Here is a 25,588-nt window from a genome sequence, read left to right on the forward strand (position 1 = left end):
TTAACACCTCAACGTTTGAGATATATTAATAAGCAAACGGATGGAAATATTGGAGGAATTATGATAGTTTGGGTACTTACCTGTATGTGGGGGGACTGTCCATGTGGCTCAAGAGTTCTGAATAACATTATGGATGAAATAAGTAAAATTGCTAATGGAAATGTAACTGCCTCTCCAATTACACGTTTACTTACTTTATTTATGAACAGTGATAAACAACTAGAACAGAAAGCCTTGATTGATTCATTCCAATGGAAACTCTTTCATACAAGGGGTGCATCTATACTGTAGAAATAATGCAGTTTCACACCACTTTAAGTGCTGTAACACCATCCTATGAAATCTGGGATTTGTAGTTTTACTAAGTGTTGGTACTTCACAAAACTATAAATTCCAGGATTCTGTAGGATAGAGCCATGGAAGTTAAAGTGGTGTCAAACTGCATTATTCCTATAGAATAGATGCATCCGAGATCAATGAGCGAAGAAATACACAAGCAGAAGCAAGATTCTGATTCTACAGTATTTGGTTCCCATTCATAGATTGTACTAATGTCAGCACAATACTAATTTGTGAAGCAAATTTCACTTTAGGGAGGGATGTTATTATTGACTAATATGTGTTGTTCCCCCTTTTTATCATACCATTTTTACATTGTAAAGGATATACTGAATGAGTCCGTCCTTAGATCTATATTACGTTCCATTTAAAAATTGTCAACAAATTCGGGTCCATTGGATGCTTTATATTCTTTCTTTAATTACCTTTATTTTAGTGTGGCCCTTCCATGCCTGTGCATGAAAGGAAAACAAGTCCTACTATAGGAATAGGCAAAAGAGGCACAGCTGAAGAGGATTGTGTAGTTACCGAGGAGCTAAATAGACCACCCCTTTGGAACTGCCTCCTGCTGCCCTTTTCCTCACTGGATTGGGGCCACGGCAACTACACTACACTTTTTCAGGCCCTAAAAATGCCGTTCCTTTTGAACCTGGACAAAGAGTGCCTTTGCTGTCACGGTGGCACTTTCTGGCACTCCTTTTGGTGTGCGTCATCTGAACACCACACCAAAGGAGCGCCGTAATGCCATCCGCTGTGTGGTCGGTTGGTCAGCATGACAATGGCTTAGAGGTGGAGTCAGGGCGTACGTCATGCATCCATCATACCCCCACTTTGCCCTGAGGCTGGCAAATGTCTGTTCAGCCTCTTAGTCTACCCACTCTTAGCCTGTTACTTATTTCTAAATTGATTGTTTTAGTTCTTTTTGCTGCTCTGTTTGCATTTCGGAATGCACATTGGGCATCATGCAGTGGAGAGGCAGGTTCAGAATTACAAAGAATAAAATAATCATTGACAGAATTATTATGTCAATCCCACAGAAATGAAAAACTATTGAACCTCACTCCAGTAACCCAGTGAAACAGCAGAGTACTAATATTCAATAGTGTTAATGGTTTATTGGTAAAGTGGTTCCTATAAACCAGGGCTGGGATTCACCTGGCCCACCAGATGTTATTGGATTGCAATTCCCAACATTCCTCATTGTAGCCCGTCTTGCCTAGGTCCACTGGGAATTGCCGTACCATTGCATCTGGACAGTTGCATGATGGATGCTCTTGCTGCAAATTCACTTCTGCGTAATAAAAGAGACAGTTACCTCTTTTTTCTTTACACTAGTGGGGAACTCTGATCTTACTGCTACTTCAATAAGTTGGTTACATTTCTAAGAATTGGCAACCACAAATAAACAACAGAGGTTTCCTAGCTCATAGCAAGATTCCTCTGAAAAGCAAAACAAAAAACCCCCTGAAAGTGTAATGTGTAAAGTCTGGCCTTATTTGGGAGAACAAACTCTAGACTTAAAAGTGCTGTTATTTCATGTTAATTAATCTGCAGTAAAATCAGTTATGAGTCAGAAAGTTCAGAAGGGAGTAGTGTTTATTATGTTATTGGTCCTGGGTAAGCTGTGGTCAGGGACTTAAAAGAATGAGTAGTGGAGGATGGGCTACCTGTAGAAGCAATCAAGAAATAAGTTAATTAGGGTCTAAAAACACACTGCAGAAACAATCAAGTTTGAGACTACTTTAATTGCCCTGACTTAGTGCTAGGGAATCCTGGGAACTGTAGTTTATTGTGGCACCAAAGCTCTCTGGCAGAGAAGGCTAAATGTCTCAGAAAACTAGAGTTCCCAGAATTCTCTAGCATTTAAAGTGATCTCAAATGGGATTATTTCTGCAGTGTGTTTTGGACCTTTGGAAACCTTTTTCAGCCTGATAGCTGAATTCAGTTCTAAATAAGCTTTTGAGGGGAGCTGCAATTTCGATGGGGCTAAAGGCAAAAAAGGGCAGGACCAAAAGTTCTCACACAGAGGTCCCCAAAACCATAGGATTTTGCAAGAGTTCCTTGGGGGTTTTGCAAGACATTGTGATCAAAACCCCTCATTTTTATTTTGAAGTGTAGATATAAGAATTTTATGGAGAGATTAACTGAAAACTTAAAATTACAGTCGGCCCTTCTTATACATGGATTTTTTATACATGGATTCAAGCATCCACGGTTTGAAAATGTTGTGAAACTTACATTATTATTACTGTATTATTACTACTACTACTATTATTTAGACTGCAACGCCTAGAATCCTCCAGCCACCATGGAAAATATACTCCAAGGCTTAAATTCACATGCTAGTTTCTGTTGTAGTAGACCCATTGTATCACTGGGATTTATGTTAAGTGTATACTTACCATTCAGCCATTGAGTCTACTCTTTTTGGAGCTAGGAACTGGAATTATGACCCAAAAGGTCTCTTTTGTGAGCTCTGGGCTTCAGCATATGAGGACAACACAGGGGAGATGTTGCCATTATGGTGCCTCTTTCTTAGTGCTTCTCTGACATGAGATGCTAAAGCCTACTTGTATTGTCTTTCTCTTTTCGGGCGAAAATATTTGGATTCTGTTTTGTATGGATGCTTTCATTCACATGGTGGAGAACAGCAGAGCCGTTGACTTATGTGTTGCAAGGACTCCCAATAGAGGAAGAAGGGTTGTGTTTTCAGATTTCCCCTCTTCACATTACACTGTGCATTTGGGAGGATATGTACATGTGTGGGTAACAAAACTCAGAGATGCAAAGGGATCTGAGTAGACTCAGTCTGCAAAAGCATATGCTGTAGTGTCCATTCTCTGAGTCTCTGCTACAAGATCTGTTTTCATACAGATCCAGGCTAATACTGCTATCTCTTTGAATATTGCAGTCCAGGACTAGTCTATGTTTAAGTGTATTATGTGAACTGGTGTGCATTTTTGTACATTCACATTGGTGGTTAGCTTTCCTATGCAAATTCACATCTATTCACCCTCTCTCTGCATCAATTCATGCGAAGCAAATGAACAGATAGATTAATGCAATACGTAATGCACATTTCTGTGGATTTCACCTGATAGCCCACTAAAAACTGCTGACTTTTTCTGTGGAGTTTAATGAGGGTTTTTTTTTTTTTTTTTTTGGCAGGGTGGCTGCAAAAATCCTGAACTTCTGTGAATTGCATGTGGCCAGATTACATTCTACTTGACTGGAATTTTTTTATTTATTATTATTTACTTTATTTATATGCCACCCTTCTCCCAGTATTTTCAATGTGTGGACCAGCTCCCAGTCAGAGGAAGGAATTGGCAAAACCACATCTGAGTATTCTTTGGCTAAGAGAACCCCTGTATTCAAAGGGTCACTGTTAAGTCGACAGGCAACTTGAGGGCATACACACACATACACTGCAACCCAGATATGTTATTTCTAGAACAAGACTCCATTGCATTACATTCTCCAACTCCTGCCCAGATGTCACCTCTTTAGAAATTCCTCAGCCTTTGTTTCCCTAATATTATGTAAAATGTTCCTCTTCTGGGATGTGTTTCTCTAAAGCAGTGGTTCTCAACTTTTGGTTTTCCAGATGTTTTGGGTCTCAACTCTCAGAAGACCCAGCCTAGCATGGCAGATATTCATGAATTCTGGAAGTTGAACTCCAAAATGAGTGAGAAATCTGTGATGCTCCAGATGATGTTCATCTACAATTTATGGTTGGATGGATATGACACATCTGGAAAGCCAGACCCTACCAATTTATGCTGTATGTAGAGGTGGGATGGCATACATGGGTCTGTCCCATTTTGCCTTTTACAGCTAAATTCCCATGAGGCAAGTTAGGTTGAGTTTTATGAACTTCATAATTGAGTAGGTATTTGAACTCAGGCTTTCCTGGTCCCAATCTAAAGGACTTTGTATTATACAATATTAGTTCTTCTGAGCTTTCTGCCTGGGAGACCATACCAGTGTTTTTGATCTCAGCAATGACTTGCCCTGTAATGTGATTTTAATTTTTGTGCTAACAGTGTCCTGGGTTGTGGCCTGTTTTTTTTTTCTCTCTCTCCTTTATTTTTGTGTGAGTGTGCCTTTTTTTAAAGTGTCTTTCCGTTCATAACAATGGCTGTTTAAAAATATACTCAGAAAGAATGAAAGAAAAGGGGGGAAAAGAGTAGCTTTGAAAAAGCATCGAGGTTTTAAGTACATCAACCACAGGATGTTTCTAAAACCAGTGTCTGATATTCTGAGCTTGTGAACATGTTTAGGCTATAATTACAACCAGGGAGTCTTACAGAAAGAAAAGACAGATTAAATTTTTTTTAAAAGAATCTCTTGTGCTTTTAAAAAAGTGGGTGGGGGGAAACAGTAGTTTTTAGGATATTCATTCTGGCTTTGAGTTTTTTTAAAAAATGTACAGGAACATAAGGAAAAATAGGCTGGATTCAAATGTGTGACTAAGTGCTGTACCTGAACTTTAGGCCTTCCCCATCCATTTTACATTTCAGTATATGAAGGTTGCACCCACACTACAGAAATAATGCAGTTCAACACTGCTTAAGCTGCCATGGCTCAATGCTATGGAATAATGGGATTTGTAGTTTTGTGAGACATTTAGCCTCCTCTATCAGAGTGCTCTTGTGCCACCACTAGGGTTGCCATAAATCAGGGCCTCCAAACCGGGACAAATGTAGGACAACATTTTCAAATGTAGGACACATAATTTTTTTTTTTTAAATGGAGGACACGCGAAAAAAATTGATGATTTTTAAAAAAATGTAAATATAAATGCCTGTTTATTAGGCATGAACAAAATGGAGGACATTTTGGCATTATTCCTAGACAGATGGCAGAAATGTACTTCCCTTTCTGCCCGAACCACCCCCCTCCATTCCGTCATCATCACTATCATTTTTAAAACAAGGCAGACCTGTTAGCATTAAAAGCACCAAAAATACACAAAAAAGACACTTTGGGGGAAATAAACATTTGGAAATGGGCACCCACCTCCTCCTCTTCTTCCTCTTACTTCTTCCTCCTCCTCCTCCTCCTCATCATCATCATCACTTGAATTTTGCGCCAGGAAATGGCGCTTTTCCCTCCCCCTGGCCAGAGGCCTTGGTCCTCCTCCTCCTTTGCCTCCTCCTCCTCCTTCTCCTCCAAAGCTCACTGGCCAATGGCAGACTGGGGTTGGAAACAGCCAGCGCCCTGCTCTTCTGCCATTGGCCAGATAGCTTCGGGGACGCGTGCTCCTGTTTAAGCCCCGTGCACAGGTGCGCAAGACGGGTGAGCGTGCGCTGCTGCCGGCCGCTGCCCGGGCAAGTGCCACAGGCGGCGCAGCAGCTGCGCAGAAGAAGGAGGAGGAGGAGCAGAGGAGGAGGAGGAGGGCGGTGCGGCCGAGGAGGAGGAGGAGGTGGGTGGCCGGCCAGCGCCAGCCGCATTAGCAGCCGCGGCAATGGCCACATGAACGGGCCCGGCCCAAACCTGAGATTTAGGGGGAACCAGGCCAGGGCGGACCCGGTTCCTCCAAAAGCGGGATCGTCATGGGGGCCGCCGGGTTATGGCATCCCTAGCCACCATACACTACAAATCCCAGGACTCCATAGCATTAGTCATAGCAGTTAAAGTGGTGTCAAACTGGATTATTATTATTATTATTATTATTATTATTATTATTAAGCTTTATTTATATAGCGCTGTAAATTTACACACAGCTGTACATACAATCTTTTTAAATAGACAGATTATTTCTGCAATGCAGATGCAGCCTAAGAGATCCTTCAATACCTCTTCTCAGCATAGTACCCCAGTGGGAGTTTAGTGCCAGTCCTGCATCCTGGTATATTAAGATAGCTGCTGAGGATTGTGTGCAGTTCTGTTTATAAAACGCTTTGGAACCTTTGAGAGTTGCAAAGTATTGGCTTAAGTATTTTTGTGTTATGTGTTGGTCCTAACAGAAACAAATTTGCAGTTCAGCATAGTTGTGCTGTTTTCTCTTTTACTTTGGACTTTTGTGGTGCCATCAGTTGGTAAATCTTGCTGCATAAAAGCTAAAGTAAGGGCTGGTACAGCCCAACCACATGCCATGGCCCCAATCCGGTGTTTTTCCAGCCCAAAAAGAAGTAGCAAAATGCTACTCCTTTTGGGGGCAGAAAAAGGGCTGATTTTCCACCGTGGTGCCGGCTTTTCTGCACTCCATTGGCATGTGGCATATAAACACTGTGTCGCCGGAGTGCCGAAATGTTGTTTGCTGTCTCGGTGGGCAGGCAGTGTGATGCTGGCTTGGGGATGGCATCAGAGCATAGGTCATCTAAACATCATGCCCCTGCGCCGCCCCCAAGCCACCGTATTATGCTGGTCTCTTTTACCCCTAAGTTAGATTTGCCTTCAGGTCTCCATATGTAGGAAACAAATTGAAAGCACACAACTGTACATGTGAAGATGATAGCACTGAGAGAAGGGCCTTTCCTGTGGATTTCAGGGTCCAGGGAAGATAATATGTCAGTTCACTTGGTCTTAAGCTGTATAGGGCTTTATAAGTCATATCCAGTATTTCAAATTGGAAGTAGGCCAGTGGAACTGTAGGAGCAAGGGAGTTGTGTGATTCCTGTAACTAGCCTCAGCCAACACTCTAGCTGCTGCTATTTATCTAAACACCTGAATATTTTGCAGGACTTTATTTTCAAGTGTGGCAGCCTAAGAAGTTTCCATTGTGGCCTTCTGTGTGCTTTCCCCCTGCACTAAATGGAGAAATGAAATGAGACTCCTTCCTCTGTGTTTGTCTTGGTAGTTCCTGGCAAGGCTGTGAGTCAGTCGCTTAAAGGAAGTGCTACTTCCAGGACAGCAGATGTTTTGTTTGTGGAAAGACCAGTCATCTCCCTGACCTCAAGCCTGCAGCTTGCGGATCTTGTGAATGAATGCTTCAGCTCTCAATGGGCTCTGAGTAGCCTTGTGACCCTGCTTGCAGTGGCCTAGGGTTTCGTCATTGAAAGATACAGCAGCACTAGTTACAAATCACTTCCTCCTCCTCTGTTTCCAAATCCATAGCACATGAAAGCATGCATACAGTAGAAACTGGATCAGACTGAAGGAAAAGGAGAGTGAGCAGGACATTACATAATTGTCGCTCACTATTTGATGTTCTTGTGGTGCCTGTTTATTGAACCCTTTCCTGTATTGCTATGTACTGTATATGTATTATCCTACTTGTGAGTATGTATTTTCCCTGGAAAATGATTAACCATCCATTATGAAGCCTCCCCCTCCCTCCAGTCCATCTGCCTTGGTCCAGGCCTTGGAGGTAGAGAGGAACTGCTGGACCTCTTACCCTTTCCCTCCACCACTCCCTCCTCCTTCTGTATCATGTCTTTTTAGATTGTAAGCCCGAGGGCAGGGAATCGTCTAACTAAAAGATTGTATGTACAGCGCTGTGTAAATTTACAGCGCTTCATAAATAAAGGTTAATAATAATAAATAATAATACAGGGACTGTTAAGTGTGGGAAATGTTGGAGCATGAAGAAAGTTTTCGACCTCCTGTCCCTCTATCCTTATCAACAAATAATCTCATGGCTGAATGTATGATTAAGGGTAGTGCATTTGATTTTGTGTTGCAGGAAACCAGCCTGGGTCATCATACTGTCTTTGCCCTTGTATTAATACCAAACTCATTCTATGACAGTAGGCCCTTAGGTGGCCAAAATGACACCATCTGTAGACATGAGGAAGGTAACAGAATTCTAGGAATTCCAATGCTTGTAGAATTTAAATAAAAGAAGTAAAACTAAAGGCAGTGGATTACTGGCTGACATGGGGAGTGTCTGGAACTGTTAGCTTGGTGCACACTGCAACTTTTTGTAATTATAATTGCAGTACACATGGATTGTTTTCCTGATGCTTGACATTCTTTAGAGATGTCTTGCTGTTTTGTGGTGTGACTGTGATATTACAGCCTCTAACCTTTAACATATGAGGTGATGCCATTTGTGAGACTAGCTACGTTCCTTGTTTTCCCTGACGAGTGAACAGAGTTACTTAATAGGGAAGCTCTTTTAAGTCAAAAAGTGTTAGATCAGTTAGTAGTAGTTGATCGCCACACATATTTGATCTTATACTTAGCATTTTGTGTGACACTTGTGGTTATTCAGATGCTTTACAAGAGTTATCTTTTAAGTGCTGCAGTTTGTTGTTGTTGTCAGCTGCCTTTGAGTTGATCTCGACTTGTGATGACTGTGAATAAGATGTCTCCAAGCCCCCCTATTCTCTGCTCAGGTCCTATAGGCTCAGTCCTGTGGGCTCCCTGATTGAGTTTATCTGGCATGCGGTCTTCTTCTCTTTCTACTGCCCTCTACTTTCCCCAGTATCTCTGTATTTTCTAACGAGTCCCTCCTTCTCCTGATGTGGCCAAAGTACAACACTCTCAGTTTCGTCATCTTGGCTTCCAGGGAGAGTTCAAGTTTGATTTGTTCTAGGACCCAATCATTTGCCTTTTTGGCTCTCCACGGTATCCTCAGCACTCTTCCCCAGCACATCTTAAATAAGTTACACCCAACTCTCACACCTGTACATGGTAATGGGGAATCCAGTGGATTGGACAATTCTAATTTTAGTGTTCAGTGGTATATCTTTGCACTTTAGAATTTTGTCTAGTTCTTTCATAGCTGTCCTTCCCATTCTTAATCTTCTGAATTCTTGACTGCAGTCTCAGTTCTAAGCGTTGCAGTAGTCTCATAAAAATAAGTTATTATTATTATGCCTATGTTATAGATGAGTGGGAAGGGAGAGCTGAGGCTGGAAGTGTCTTACCTAATATCATTTAGCAAGTTCTTAAAGGTAGGGGAACCAGTAAAAATTATATGGACTACAGCAGAAACCCCTGTAGACCTTTTTTGGCAAGATTTTTGTAATTATTATTTATTCACATCATCATCACACATGGGATTGATAATAAACTTTGGTTAGGCTAAGAAGCTTTGGCATGAGCCCTGAGAGGTAGTTCAGGATAAAAGATTGTGGTTTGCCCGTGGGTGCCCAGCAAGCATCATAACTGAGTAAGGATTTGAAACTGTGGCTGCTTCGTCTTCAATCCTAAGTACAGTCCGCCCTTGGCTTATGCGGGGGATCCATTCCGGACCCCCCGCGTAAGCCAAATACCATGCATGCTCAAGCCCCATTCAAGTGAATGGGGCTCGTGCATGTGGGGGTGCGGTGGTGCATGTGCGCCAAGGGTGTGCGCCCCATTCATCTGAATGAAACATGCTGCCCCTTGTGCCCTGCGTGCTCCCACACGGCTTTCAGCATATGGCGTGGGCGCACTGTATATTGCTTGTGAATTTGCTTGATTTGGAAATAGACATTCAGCTTGTATTGGACAAGGTTTCTCTCCTTTTAAAGATCGTAAATGGCCTGGGACCCAGGTATCTGAAGGACTGATTTTCCCCCATATGAACCTACATGGCAGTTTTCCTCAGATGCCCTTCTCCATTTGATCTCCGCATTTAGAGGCCAAAATGGAGCTACCAGTAATAGGGTCCTAAACTTTGGATTATCTTCCCTATAGATATTTGGTTTCTTCTGTACCCATTAGGAACCAGGCAAAATCAATCTATAGTCTCTGGGGGTGCTTTATGATATTTAAATAAATAAATAAATAATACAAACTTTAATTTATATCCTGCTTTTTGTTACCACAATCAAAGCAGCATGCAACCTTTAAAAAATACAATAATATATACAATTCCGCCCCCCCTTAAAAAAGGATTGCACAATTCTATCCATTAAAATTACAGACAATAAAATCTAAAAACAATAATACAATAATGGAATAATGGTGGGCAGAGTCTTCACTTATATATGTCTGTGGGGGGATGTTTACGTGGCCGGGTTCTATTCCGGGAAGGCCTGCCGGACAGCTTTCTTGAAGCTCTCTAGGTTGGTAATTTGACGGATCTCGTCCGGCAGGCCATTCCATAAAGTGGGAGCGATCGCGGAAAAGGTTCTCTGGGAGGTCGCCGTCAACCTGGTCTTTGTGGACTGCAACAAATTCCTCCCAGAGGATCTGAGTGCACAGGGCGAATTATACGGAAAGAGGCGATCCCTTTAATAGGTTGAGCCCAAGCCATGGAGGGATTTAAAGGTAATGACCAACACCTTGTACTGTGCCCAGAAACTAAAAGGCAGCCAGTGGAGTGATTTCAATATTGGTGTAATATGGTCACTCGTAGTTGTTCCTGTTATCAATCTGGCTGCCATATTCTGTACCAGTTGAAGTTTCCGGACTAGGCACAATCATAGAATCATAGAGTTGGAAGAGACCACAAGGGCCATCCAGTCCAACCCCCTGCCATGCAGGAAATTTCAATCAAAACATCCCTGACAGATGGCCATCCAGCCTCTGTTTAAAGACCTCTAAGGAAGGAGACTCCACTCCATTCTGAGGGAGAATGTTCCACTGTCAAACAGCCCTGTGTAGAGCGCATTACAAAAATCAAGTCTTGAGGTTACCAGTGTGTGTATTACAATTTTGAGGTCACCCGGCTCCAGGAAAGGGCACAGCTGACGTATCAGCTGGAGCTTATAACAGGCACTTTTGACTGTTGCATTCACCTGATTTCTCATCTGAAGCGACAAGTCAAGAAGCACCCTTAAGCTGCGAACACAGTCCTTTGATGGGAGCGTGAACCCCTCTAGGACTGGAGGTTGCGACCCGATACCTGGTTTGGGGGCCCCTACCGTAAGTACTTCCGTTTTGTCTGGATTCAGCTTGAGCTTGTTTTCCCTCATCCAGTCCATTACTGCTGCAAGACATTGATTGAGGGGAGCAATGCCATCTGTCATTGTTGCTGATGACAGAGACATGGAGAAGTATATTTGGATATCATCAGCATACTGATAACACCCTGCTCCATGTCTACGGATGATTTCTCCCAGCGGCTTCATATAGATGTTGAATAACATCGGGAACAGGATGGTTCCCTGAGGGATGCCACAATTAAGCTCTGTTTTTGAAGAGCAACTGTCCCCGAGCATCACCCTCTGGAATCTACCTGAGAGGAAAGAACGGAACCACTGCAAAGCAGTGCCTCCAATTTAACCCTTGCCCCAACTTATAGATATGTTGTTCCATTTGAATTCTTCAAAGCCATTAAAAAAAAATCTGCTGCCAGATTGTCTTTGGTGTGCTTTGTATTTTGATGCTTCATCTTGTGAGTCACAGTGTAGATACTCCAAAGGGCTATGCAGAGATAACACTGGGTGGGGTACCTGGCATTGATGCAGCATTTTGGATGGCCAGATGGTATGGCAGGAGCCAGGTGTGAATTCTAGTTCAGGCTGATTTCACTACCTGCTATCTTTCCTGGAAGAGAATGACTTAGCTACCGTCATATATACAGTTGGCCCTCTGTATCCTTGGATTCTTTTTCCATGGATTCAACTAACAATAGCTTGAAAATATTCAAAAATATATAAATTCCCAAAAGCAAACCTTGATGTTGCCATTTTACATAAGGGATGCTATTGTACTGTGCCATTGTATTTAATGGAACTTGAGCATCCATGGATTTTGTTACCCACGGGGGGTCCTGGAACCAAATCCTGGCGGATACCATGGACCCATATATATATATATATATATATATATATATATATATATATATGGACAAGCGTACCTTTCCACAAGCTCTCTGCAAGCAAAATAGTTGGGTCAGAGTACAGTCTGAGATCAGGGAAGCAGCTAAGCTGAAAAGCATGTCTGGAAAGTGCCTGAGAAAAACTAACATGGTGGGCAACAGGGATGGAGGTCAAATTAACTGCAAAAGAATGTGCCCTTTTTATAACAAAAGGATCTAATTTAAGGAAATTGAGCATTTACTCAGGCTGTGGCAACTGCAATAGAACCTCAGATAAACTGACTAACCACCCAAAGGTCTCCTTGTAGCCTCAGTGACTCAGCCAAGAAATGCTGGAGTGGCTCTCTGATGCTTGGTAGGCTGTTCTTCCACTTGTCTGTGAGGCAGGATATTTTGTGTGCAAGTTGGTGATAGAGGAGAGAGTGAGAATGTGGTTTACAGCAGTTTCAGTGGAAGAGTAACAAGCTTGTGGTTTCCCTGGTCATGGTATTTAAAGGAGTAAAACAGGCCTGTGGTGATTGGGGCAGGGTTCTGGAAATATTAAGTGAGGATGAGGTCACAAAAACTCCTACACAGATGACCTGATAATGGCTGGACTTGAGAAATAATTGACGCTCCTGTTGTAAAGGTCAAATCTTGTCTTAGATTTTTAGTTTAACGGACTCATTTGTTCAGAAGCATAGTTAGGCTGGATTGAGTGGGTGCCCCTGGTCACCATCCAGTGTGGGTTCCTTGGAGCTGGCACTGTTGTCTCTCTTGTGCACTTCTGGCATTTCCACACCTGTTCCTCAACTTCACTTTCTCTCCTCTTTGCCCCTCAGTGGCATCCCTCCTCTGTCTCCAATTCCTTGGGGGTCTCCAAGAGGCCACCTGCCTCTTTCCTTCAGTCCCTAGGGAGTATCCATGGGGCAAAGAGAGATTGCCATTGCCAGTTGCTACTGGAGCCCTTGGTAAGTGGTCCCCAAGGCCCCAGGCCTACTTATACTTTATACTTCTGCCCTAGGTGAAAACCTGGACCAAGTATGTGAACTCCTTCCATTTCTAGGACACAGGTGGGGAATTTGAGGCCTTGAGGCCAAATCTAGCCCCAGGGGCTTCACTGGATGGCCACATCCCCATCCTAATGGCACCAGTGGTCATTTAGTACAGTGGTTCTCAGTGGATCCCAGAAACCCCAGCCAACTTGGCCAACAGTCAGGAATTATGGAAGCTGAAGTCTAAAACCTTTGGAAGACCAAAGGTTGGGAACTACTGATTTAGTGGATTTCCAGTTCTAGTAAGGCTTCCTCTCCACCAATTCAGAAAGGTAGGAATGCCCATCTTAAAGCACAGCTACTGCCAGTAGAAGCTTTAAGCTAAAATATATTGGCATTTTTTGTCTCCTATCTCACTCCATGTGTCTTCGACTATTCCCACAACTGGAATGTGGCCTCTGATCAATTTTGAATTCCAGTTTTGAGAGAAAGCAGGATATAAATAAATATAACAATAATAGTAATATGGGAACTTCTTAGAATTTGTCATTTGAGTTGAAAGAGATTCCTAATTCTTGTTGTTTTAACTTAACATGTTAATGTGGTTTTATGTGTTAAGCTATGTTGTGTACTTCCTCAAGCCTTGGGGGGAGGCAGGTAAGAAATAAATAATAATAATAATAATTATTATTATTATTATTATTATTATTATGTCACAAGGTGGAGAATAAATTCTGATGTGAAGAGATTATTCTGCTTCTTCAGAGTCCTTGCATGATACAGAATCCTGATTTTCCAGAGTTCTGCATTGTACAGGAACCCATTATTTCTGTTCAATGAAATTATATCAGTTTCACTTTAGTTCTTAGGTTACCATTCTAGGGATTCCTGGGATTTCTTATTTGGTACAGTACAATTACTTAGACTTCATTGAGTAGGAGGTATAATCTGCTCCCCTGAACTACAGTTCCTGTTCTCTGGCATTTATTATTTCTTTCTGAAGTACCAGGGACTGATGCCATATTTATACCCACTGGCTACATCTGTTTCTCTCTTTCCTGGAACCCTGCCACAGACTTGGGAGCTTGTGGATTGGTACTGATCCGTAGACTTCCACTTGCATTATATTTGCTTTTTTTAAAGCCATACTGTATGTATGTCTTTAATTCTACTTTTCAGTAATAATTTTATTTAATTACAAAGGAAGACTAAGATGACAAATTAAGGCTGATGAACAAGCTGACTCACAAAAGGCTCTTGAAGGATATGTTTATTAATGTACTTTACTGTCACCTAAGTTGCATGATAGTGTGGGTTTGCACAGTTACTGGTTTCCTTCAGATTTTTCTAAGAAGTATGGGATAGACAGGAAAATGTAGTAGTATGCAATCCTAGGTTCCAGCCACCCATGCCTGCTTTTTATCACTGTGTACTATCCTATTCCCCACTCCCTCTGTAACAAATATCCATCATTTTGCAGCCACTGAGCATGCCCAGTCTTGTTTAAAATATTTGGCTGGCATCATACTCCTAGCCAAATGACCTCTGAATATTCCTTGCCTAAGAAAACCCTATGAAAAATTCATTGGGTCAGCATAAATCAACAGGCATCTTGAAGGTACACAGACAAACACACACCACACACACACACATTCATCTTGCCTAAGGCTTTTTTCCCCTTAAATATTTTCGTATTCCTGCAAATTTGGTATTCCCTTTTTATATGAGGGTTCCATTTACATGCATTAGAATTCACATTCAGAGAATGACTTTGTTGGTACAGTTGGCCCTCCATATCTATGGATTCTTTATCCACAGATTCATCCACAGCTTGGAAATATTTTTTAAAAATATAAATTCCAAAAAAACCCCAACAATCTTGATTTTTCCATTTAGATTCTTGAAAACGAAGTTCAGAGGTGATGATATAATTGCCCTGTATTGTTTCTATATGATGTAAGGCTAAAATAAAAAAAAATACTTTCAATCTGCAAAGGATGCTAATCTCTCTCTTTTGGTTAATGTTTTTCCCCCTATGATTTCAAAATCTCCCCAAATTATACAACTCTAGATATACATGAATGAAGGAATGAATCTTTGTAGAGTGATTTCCATATCTATAAATGCCTATTTCCTCTTTGATATAATAGCTGTGAGGTGTGTGTGTATGAGAGAGATTTAATAACAGATATTTGTTTGCTAACAGTTGCTGAGGGATTGAAAACTGGTGTCTTGTTGTGGAAACAAAATACAAGTTTAGCTGTACACATTTGGCTTGTGTTAGAGCACCATCATCAACAACAACACTCCTGGAGTTTAAAACCCTGGTCAAGGGTCACTTGTCATTCCCAAGTCAGAGGGGTGGTGAATCTACTCTGGGTTTAGTCCAAACTTTAAATGAACTAAATCCAGTGTGTTGAACCTTTTGGGACAGTAATTTTAGCACTTTGGATAGCTCATTTAAGTAACATTAAAACCCAGAGTGCATTCACCGCTCCATTGATAGAAGCCACCAGCTGCCAGTGTCAAAAGGACTTGGAAATGATATTAAGGCCCTGAATCTTGCAGAAGTTAAAAAGTGGCTGGGATCTCATTACTTTGGGCTCCATTATTGAGTAATCGGGTGTAAATACTGGGGTGGGGGCCCCCTCATTTGTATGCTGCATTCTTAGGTAGATGCACAATATGTAAGTGGGTAACAAAGTGTAAGTTATGTTGGAAAAATATTTTAATTTCTCAGGTTTTATTTTTATTACCATAGTTTGAATGTAACGTAATGCATACATAGCCCTACCTCTTAAGACAAAATTGATCAGTAACAGTGCATCTGCTGAACTATATTCCAGTCCATGAAAAAGATTATACCAGAATAATTATTTTGTGGTTTTTGTGCCTTCAAGTTTTTTTCTGACCCTAAGGTGAACCTATTATGGAGTTTTCTTGGCATGATTTGTTCAGAGATGTTTGCCATTGCCTCCCTCTAAGACTGAGAGAGTGTGACTTGCCCAAGGTCACCCAGTGGGTTTCCATGGTGGAGTTGAACCCTGGTCTCCCTAAATCCTATCCCAACAAATTATTATTATTATTATCTGATGTCACTTATAGGAGTAGCAGTGTGTGAGTGAGTGGTGGTCTGTGCCCCTTCCATAGTTGCCTTGCCTTGTTCAATTAAGATGGCATCAAGATATTCCTTGCTGGTTTCTCATTAAAACAGTTCTATATGCAATAGGGCTCATGTTCAAAGAATTGCCATCTTCCTTATCAACATCTCACCTGTTGCCTCACTCAATGTCACAGAGTAAAATGGTTTTCGGTTGAGTTCTGACTCAAAGAAATTTCTGAGACTGAAGTATCCAAACTGTGGACTCTTGTTGCACTTGAAGAAATTGAACAGTGTTTGAATGATACAGGCTAAGATAGTCCTGGTTTTTTCTCTGTCCATGGTGCAATGGTCTTATAAGCTTAAGAGGGGGAAATTAGAATTATTACTTAAATTCAGTTGCTAGACACATTGAATTAAATTAAATAATCAAATAAAACTCACTGATTTGGTGAGTCTATTCTAGTTTTGACCAGCAGTTGGATTTAGGCCCATGTGTAGTTGCTGAAGCAGGTGAATCAGGGTGGCATGTAATAAAACCAATCTGACAAATTTAAAACATTGCAGCAGCAATAACAACAACAGCAACAACTATTACTATTATTTCTGCTATTACTACTACCACCACCACTACTGTTTTATTATATTATTCCTCTTTAGATGTATAGCGATCAGCCCACCCATTGAGCCTCTTAGCTATAAAGCAGAGAGTGGGTTGCACATGTGTAATAAACTTTTATTTAATATTAAAAAAAAAACCTAAACTTTGGAATGACGGGGGAAGTAGGGTATTGAAAGAAAAATGTTCATTTTATAAGGGGAAAACATTAGTTACGCTTACAGCATAATGGGCTTTTGTGACACTAGAAAAGTGTACTGTGCCAAAGTTATGGTAAGAATTTTGTAGGTTTTCTGGCTGCTGGGAACAGTTCCTTCCTCTGTTACAAGTTTTTCCAGTGTTAAAACACACCAGAGTAGAATAGCTTATTTTTCTTTTGAGTAAGAAAGAAAACAGCCAACAATGCAAACATTCATTTCTAAAATGAAACTGGCCATTCACATGACAAGGTTGGCTTGAACATAATCATGCCTCTTGCAGGATGATTCTTTAGATTCCCAGCACCATTCAGAAAGGAATCCTGTTACTGTTCTTAGAAGAGTAGAATGAATGAAGGTTGGGTGAAAACATAGCCTTTTAAAGCAAAACTCCTCGAGTATCTTTTCTGGCTAATGGTGTGGTAAGCGGAGAACTGTCTTTCTATGATGCACATTTGTGGCAAAGAGCAGAATGTTCTCAAACTGCTCACCATGGTTCTAGCTGTTGTTTTAACATAAGCAAAATATTGGCATTTCTGTTTCTTTGGCTGCCATTTTTCTGGTCCAGTAGTGGGGATATTGTTTCTCCTTGAAGCTTCCATGAGCAGTAGTTCACTTCTAAAATAGGTTGGAGGACCTGTCCTACATTGTTAACATTTTGATTTCTTGACAGTTTTGGTAGTTCATAGAGCCCACTGAGGATCCTGGGGTAAAAATTCAGCCCACGGATCTTTTGCAGTCCCCACACTTTGTGATGACATCAGTAAGCCAAATTGGCTTGATCTGTATTAAAGCCAAATCTTAGGAAATAAAAAAGACAGCTAGAAGGTTGTCAGTAGAAAACATTGGGTTAAATGAAGCCAGTCCAAGTTTTGACTAAATGAATGCTTCCAGCTGGATAAGTAAATTAGATGCCTGATTTATGTACATGGTGGAAGGGGAAGGTTGGTATGGAGCTACCACACAGAAGGCCCTGTCTCAAGTTGTTGTTCATACAGAGCATAGCGCAAGGATTCCCAAACTTTGGCCGCCCAAGTGTTTTGGACTTTAGCTCCCAGAAGCCCTACATAGCTTGGTCAACAGTCAGGAATTCTGAGAACTGAAGGCCAAAACTTCTGGAGGACCAAAGGTTGAGAATCACTGACACAGAGCAAATGTTGCTGCCTTGTTCACTCTGGCCTCACTGTACATGCTTTGTCTGTGTGATAGTTGTGCAAACAATGTTTTTAATGTATTTACATTTGTCACTATTGTTATTATTATATGCTGTCAATTTGGTTTACAGTGACCATATGAATGAGACACCTCCACGATGGTGGGTGACATCTGGCTTGACAACAGTAGATATGAAAAGGATCTGGGGTCTTAGTAGACCCCAAGTTTAACACGAGTCAGCAGTGTGATACAGCTGTCAAAAAGGCCAATACAGTACTTGGCTACATCAACAGGACATCAACAGGAGTATAGTGTCCTGATCAAGGGATATAATAGTACCACTCTACTCAGCTTAGGTCAGACCTCACCAAGCAATTCAGAAAGAATATTGACAAACTGGAACATGTTCAGGGGAGGGCAATCAAGATGGCAAAGCATCTGGAAAGCAAGTCCTATGAGGAACTACTTTGGGAACTGGAGTGCACCTCCCACACTTTTGGAATTAGTGAAGTTTAAATGTATATATTAGTGTGGTGTAGTTATTTGAGCATTGGACTATGACTCTGAAATCAGGGTTCAAATCCCCTCTCAGCCATGGAAGCCTACTGGACAAATCCTTGGACAAGTCATATTCTCTTAGCCTCAGAGGAGATCAAAGACAAACCTCTTCTGAACAAATCTGGCCAGAAAAACTCTGTGATAGATTCGCCTTAAGATCGCCATAAGTTGGAAATTACTTGAAGGCACACAATAATAACAAATGCATATGAATAGAAAGCTGTTGGATGGTCACTTTCTCAATGAGAACTTGATGGTGGCATGCAGTTTGTTGCATCTAAGTTACTGTAAAGACACCAGGCAGCTTTTCTGCACCAGTGCCAAACTAGACCTGCATGCTGACAACGTCCCACTCAGTTGCCCACATGTACATCAGAAATTTGATTCACAGCTTAGCTAGAATGGGTGTGAGCATGGAAGGATTTTTTTGTGGTCCTCCACTTTTTTTCCATGCTCCATTGTAGAAGTGAAAAGGCCTATTACAGGAGGTAGTGGTTTGGAAATACACATTTGCACTTGGACGGCTGTGTGTGTCTTTCATAGCGCCTTACTCTCTGCTCCTATTTCCTGTCTGATTTCTATGGTTGGAATAAAAATGGGAGCATTCGGTGGTCTTCATAGCAACAGCGGCTTGCAGCACACCATTCACAGCTGCTTCATATTAATATCTAGGCAGGTCTTTTTCAAGCATTCATTCCTACAATGGGTTTCTATATCCCCAAACAGAGATCAATGTTAGGAGTCAAATCTGACTGTAGCTAATCAGTCTTAGGCTAAACCACATTCAGATTCAGTTCAAGGGCTTTGCAGAACTGGAAAATAATTGGCTGGGTGAGTTGGTTCCCCACCCTTCTCTGGTTATGGGAAAGTGACTTTTAGGCAAAAGTTTAGATGTTTAATGGGAACAGACTGGGATTTCTGCCTAAGTATTTTTAAACTCCTTTTGTAAGCCAAGTAATGTTTTGGGGAGCCAGCAGATTTCTGCCAGGTATGGTAGACAACAAGTACATTTTAGTACTGAGCTGAACTGAGCTTTCTTGCTTCAGATTTAGGTTCAAATCTCCATGGCAAAAGTCTCTTAGTGATCTCATTCTCCCAGCCTGACCCGGTTCACAAATTTGTTGTAAAGATAACATAGGGAGGAGGAGATCCTTGTATGTCACCTTGAGCTTGTTGGAGGAAAGGCAAAATTATACACCAAACTAACCAATAAATAAATCTCATTTTGTACCTGCTGCCAGACAAGGGTAGAAATATTTATATTTCAGTTAATGATATAGATGTGTTTCTAGTACACTTGGTAAGATAGCAGGAAGCAGGAATGGAAGGAGAAGCAAGATTTGGAGAAAGATATGTCTGGGAGAATTTAGATTCACATGCAGGGCCAAACCATGGTGTTCCTGCTTTTGTGACAAACTATAAGTTGCTGTTTCATTAGATGTGGCAAACTTCATCTTGGGTCTGTCTTGAAGACTGGGATTGGAATTGGGATAATAGCATGGTTTGTAGTGTGAACTACAGTTTGGTCGTTCACATGTAGTTTTCTGAAGAACAAGAAATACAGTATTGAACTGTAACATTTTAGATGTGTAAAAGTGATGAGGAAATCTGGGGAGAGACAAAGAAATAGATTCTAGTTATGGAAAAAGAATGTAGACTGTCAGAGGAAACCTCTAACTTTTTCATGCTTGATTTGATGGGAAGAGACTTGACCTTGTCCTGGCCTCAGAAGAGAATTTTAAAAGGAAAGGAAGTTTCATAGCCCCCTCCCCCCATTTCATAATTGGACTTTATTTGGTGGACATTCTCAGTGGTTTAACTTGTTGACAGAGATGAGAAGCCAGTATAATACAAATTATTCCTTATCCAAAACGCTTATGACCAGTGTCACAAGTGTTTTGGATTTGAGATTTTTTAAAATGTTGGAATATTTGCATATACATAATGAGATATCTTGGAGATGGGACACAGGTCTAAACATGAAATTCATTTATGTTTTGTATACATTATACCTTATACATATCACCTAAAAATAATTTTATACATAATATTTTAAATAATTTTGAGCATGAAATGTGTACACAGCCACAGTCATCTCTGTCAGCTGTCTTCCAACTCCACAGGCTCTGTGGTCAACTTCTGGTGGATGTTGACCATAGAGTTTAACTGGAGGACCTAGAGATTCCTAGAGAGGTGTTCTCTCAGGTAAAAAAAATAGTGGTTTCTCATTTGCGTTTTTTCCACTTTCATGGGGGCTGGAAGACAGCTGACAGAGGGGGTCCTGCATCCCTAACCCCAACAAATGTGAAGGGCCACAGTAGTTGCATTAAAGTCAAGGATGCTCAGGAGTTGGTACTTATACACAAAGCTTTAAGATGCCCAGAGTACATGCAGAACGTCGTAGTTCTCTCTTTCCTTTTATGTATGTAGTGGTCTTTAAACAAAGAAGCCCTTGAAGGACATTAATTCCTTTTTGTGCAAATGAAAATGAGGGCTTTGAATTGTTTGGAAGAAGGAGCGGGCATTAAAATGATATTTTCTATTTTCCCTCCCTCCACACCCTCCATTGCTGTCTAAATGCTCCAAGGCATCATGTAATCTTTTTCATACTTTGGAACTGCAGAGAGAATGCAGCAGCAGCAGCAACCCAGGATGCCTCATCAACATCTGCTTTTTCTGCCGATTGCATCAACCCTGCTCTCTTCCAAACTGTAATGTTCACTGTAATGATGGATTATGTTTGTCATCTTTTACAGAAATCTGGCCTGCATGTTCAGTTTCCCTCTTTCCCTTGCTCCAGCCCTAACTACCTCACTCCCAACTAGGCCACAATTCCCTGGTGCTTTTTCTTTCTTTCTTTCTTTCTTTCTTTCTTTCTTTCTTTCTTTTTAAAGTAACACAGTGGGATTCTCTTACTTACGACTTCAGAAAGTCAAATAAATCTGAAACTAAAGCTCAACTTGTGCAAGAAAAACTGCTCTTTAATTTTGTGATTGTCTGATGGGTCCCTGCGTCTTAGCGATTTATTTGTTGTTCCTTCCCTTTTAACGATGCTGCAGTCAAGAGGCGCGCTGTTTTGCTAAATGTTGTGTAAAAAGTAAATCGTGGCATAGCAGATGTTGGTATTTGGATGGATGTCTGTACAACAGGGGGACAGCCACAGTCATCTCTGTCAGCTGTCTTCCAACTCCACAGGCCTGCTGCGTGGTTACTTTGGTGTGTAAAAACAGCTCATTTTCGCAACTGGGGAAGTTTGGCATTACGTTTGGCACCGAGCCATCCTGCCTTGGTTTAACACGAGCTTTTATCCAGCAATTTTCTTAACACTGGTAGCTCCATGATAATGTGTATTAAACTTCAATAAGGAAGAGAAGAGAATTAGAGTAAAAGGCTGTTCAGTTTTGTTTGTTTGTTTCTTGCTTGCTTGCTTGCTTGCTTATTTGCGTATCTCTCTCCTTCTTCAAATGAGGCCATCAAGAGCACTTGTCGCAATACAACATGCTTTCTCTCTTTGGTTGTTCTTTTATGGCCAAACTTCCATACGGATAAATGACATCCCTCTCTCCCTTTGTCTTCGCTGCTTCCTCCCCCATTTAAAAAAAATGTAAATATTTCTCTTTGGAAAAGACTATAATGTTTAGTAAAGTGAAAGGCGATAAGAAAAGCAGAAGACTGCATTTCAGATGGATTGATTCAATAAAGGAAACCGCAGCATGAAACTTGCAAGAGTTAAGCTCTCTTTCATAGGGTCTCCATAAATCAAAACCAACATGATGGCAGCTGACAATAACATGTAAATATTTTGGGATAGGGGATGCTGTTGAACATTGGATCACGTTTACCAAGTTTTGTGGACAAACTGCAATGCAGGGTTTCCAGCTTGCAATTTGAGATCTGCAGTGGAAGTCTTGTTCTGTGTCCCACCTCCCCAAGAGGCTAGGGGTGCATCTATACTGTAGAAATAATGCAGTTTGACACCACTTTAACTGCCATAGCTCCGTGGTACAGAATACTGGGATATGTAGTTTTGTGAGGTACCTGCTCTCCTTGGCAGAGAAGGCTGAAGGCCTTGTAAAACTACAAATCACAGGATTCCATAGGATGGAGCTACAGCGCTTAAAGTGGTGTTAATCATTTCTACAGTGTAGGGGCACCTTGGGTTGGAGAGTATAGTAGACAGGGCTTACCTTGTAGTACTGTAACACCTTGATTATGGCACACTCTCATGAGGCAATTCAGGTGGACTCCATCCCTGTTAAATTTCTGGGAGGCAACCAGAACTATATTCTATCATATGAAACTTACTTTTCAAACTGTTTTAAATATATTATTTATGCCTTTATTTAATTAAATATTTATCTGTTAGTGGTGTTTAGATTCTGTGTTCCTGCATGGCAGGGGGTTCAACTGTATGGCCCTTGAGGTCTCTTCCAACTCCATAGTTCTGTGAGTCTATTTATCTTCAGATCTCAAGGCAATATACAAGAAAATTAACTTGGCCAATTTAAAACCATGTGAAACAACTTGTGTGCCAGAATGACAGCAGTGTTGGCACCGGACAGGTCTCTTAGGGGATGTATTCCGCAATTGTGGGTGCCACAATAGAGAAGGCCCTCTTCTATGTCCTTCCATATAGTATTGCGATGTCTGATGAGACACAGAAGAAGGCCCCTCAAGGGGCCATGAACCCTCAGGCTGAGTATTTGTTGCTGCTGTTAACTGCCCTTGAGTAGACCCCAACTCATGGCAGCCCTGTACATGAGACATCTCCAAGATCCTCTGTCCTCCACTGTTCTGCTTAGGTCCTACAAATTCACGCCCATGACCTCCCTAATCGAGTCTCTCCATCTGGCATGCAGCCTTCCTATCTTTCTACTACCCTTTACCTTTCCTATCATTCCTGTCTTTTTCAGTGGTTCATGCCTTATCGTGATGTGGCCAAAGTATGACGGCCTCAATTTGATCATCTTGGCTTCTGAGAAGATTTCTTACACAGGAAGAGGATCCTCCCTATTCAGGAACTGAGGTCCTGAGCCATTTAGTGTTTTGAATGCCATGGCCATCACCTTGAACCCAAACCAGAATCATATTGTTTTTAAAGAATTATTGGTTTTTAAAATGGGGCTTTAAGTTTTTGGGTTTTTTTTAAAATCTATTTTAAACAATACTTTTATCATTGTTGTTTTATATCATTTTAAATTCCTGATAGACAGAATAGTGATAGAAGAATAGTTTTAAGAAAGAAATAATAAAATAAATGCATCCTGAAGATGTCTATATTGTTCAGAGGGGTTTTGTTTTGGGTTTTTTTTGGGGGGGGAGGGGGTTGCATTTGCCTCCCTTTGAGGCCGAGAGAGTGCCTGAGGTCACCCAGTGAGTTTTCTTGATGGAGTGGGTATTCAAATGCTGGTTTACAGAGTTGTAGTCCAGTGCTCAAACCACGCTGGCTGTCTGCCATAGTATACAAAGACCTAAATTGCTCAGGATCCTTACAGAAGACTGACAAGGTCAGTCCTTGTCAGGACTGACCTACCCTGAATGTAAGGATGGCTGAGGAAGCTCTTCATGTGGTACCCTAGAGTAGCATCACTTATGATGGGGTCTTCTCAGTTGTGGCCCTCTGGCCCTTGAACTCCCTTCTGACATGAATATTCTTGTTGTTCAGGCATCACCTAAAAGTATATTCATTTTTAGATGTTTTCAAGGTTTATAAACAGACATTCTGGTTTTGTTTTCACTAGTATTGATTTTTTTAAACTTTATTTTATTAGATACAGGCATTTTTAATTTTGCATAGCAGGAATACTGTTGCATAGCAGGAGTAACCAAAGCACAGTCTTCAATTAACCATAGTTTACTGTTTTAAAAGCGAGAGTAGAAGCCAATATAATGGTTAGTATGCTGGACTGGGAGTGAAAATATCCCAATTCATGTCCCTACTGAGCTGTGAAGCTCGCCTTGGCTAAACTACTTAAAACAGATTGTTGTGTAGATAAAAGTATGGAGAGGAAATATGCTACCAGAAGGTCATTGAGGGGAGATTGAACATAAATAGAATTTGAGAAATCAATAAAATAAGGCTTTTTTTTTGGGGGGGGGGGTCTAGTAGCTTGTATGGTAATCACTCAAAAATGGAAAGGCCTACAGTTTATCTTTGGACTGTGCTGTGAAAAGCTGCAGTCTCTTGCTGTCATGGAAGAACTAACATATCAGGTTCACAACTCAAGAAATGAACTCTGTAATGCCTTTTTAAATTATGGATTAGTTTTCATTTATTTCTTTTATTAAATGGAAGGTTTTTTTTTAAAGAAATGGAAGTATTTAATCTGGTTCTGTTGTCATTCTTTCGAATGACATAATTTGGAGGCTAATAAAATAAGTGTTAAAGGAAAGCTGTCAAGTTGTAAATTATGTTTTTTTCTCTTAGAATTTTGTCAAGTTACATTACTTGCAATAAAAAAATTTAAAAAAAAGACAAAAGAAAGGTGAAGAAGAAAATAAAATAAAGGGAAAAGGTAAGCATGTCACTAAAAACAATCCAGATTTATACAGTCCATTTTTTTTTTACTAAATTGTATTTGGTACATTGTGAGTTATGAGAGCCAGTGTGGCATAGTGGTTTGAGTGTTGAATGATGACTCTGGAAACCAAGACTCGATTACCCACTTCACTTTCAGCCTCCTGGAAATACAATGACAAACCTCCTTTGGACAGATCTTGCCAAGAAAACCCTGTGATAGAGTCACCTTAGGGTCGCTATAAATCAGAAATGACTTGAAGGCACCCAACAGCAATAGCAAGAACAAACATTGTGAGTTATAGTTGGCTTTGTTCTCTAATCTATGACCAAAATCCAGTTCCTTTTGAAAATTTTCATTAATTTGAATTTTCTAATGAATGAACTTATTCAGCCACAATATTGTCCTACCTTTTACACAACAAAGTTTCTAAAGATACTGGTTTTGCTGCTGCCTTCAGTGCTTCTGCTAGCAAAATCCATGC

The 25,588-nt window shown here is 40.9% G+C and overlaps 1 protein-coding gene across 9 annotated transcripts in view; it reads left to right on the top strand.

The window, feature by feature from the left end:
- Positions 1-25,588, top strand: part of AKT1 (AKT serine/threonine kinase 1) — a 161,438-nt gene that overhangs the window by 34,128 nt on the left and 101,722 nt on the right. The window contains exon 1 of one of the 9 annotated variants that reach the window (XM_089522676.1): positions 12,320-12,338. The exons of the other annotated variants lie outside the window; for them this stretch is intronic. Coding sequence (XP_089378802.1) covers positions 12,332-12,338 — 7 coding nt within the window. The 5' untranslated portion in view covers positions 12,320-12,331. Of the gene's footprint in view, positions 1-12,319; positions 12,339-25,588 lie in introns of those variants that run through there. 9 annotated transcript variants of the gene reach the window in all.

Source organism: Sceloporus occidentalis, unplaced genomic scaffold (assembly GCF_023333645.1).
Source record: "Sceloporus occidentalis isolate IW3139 unplaced genomic scaffold, rSceOcc1.0.p SCAF_4, whole genome shotgun sequence".
Taxonomy (NCBI): Eukaryota; Metazoa; Chordata; class Lepidosauria; order Squamata; family Phrynosomatidae; genus Sceloporus; species Sceloporus occidentalis.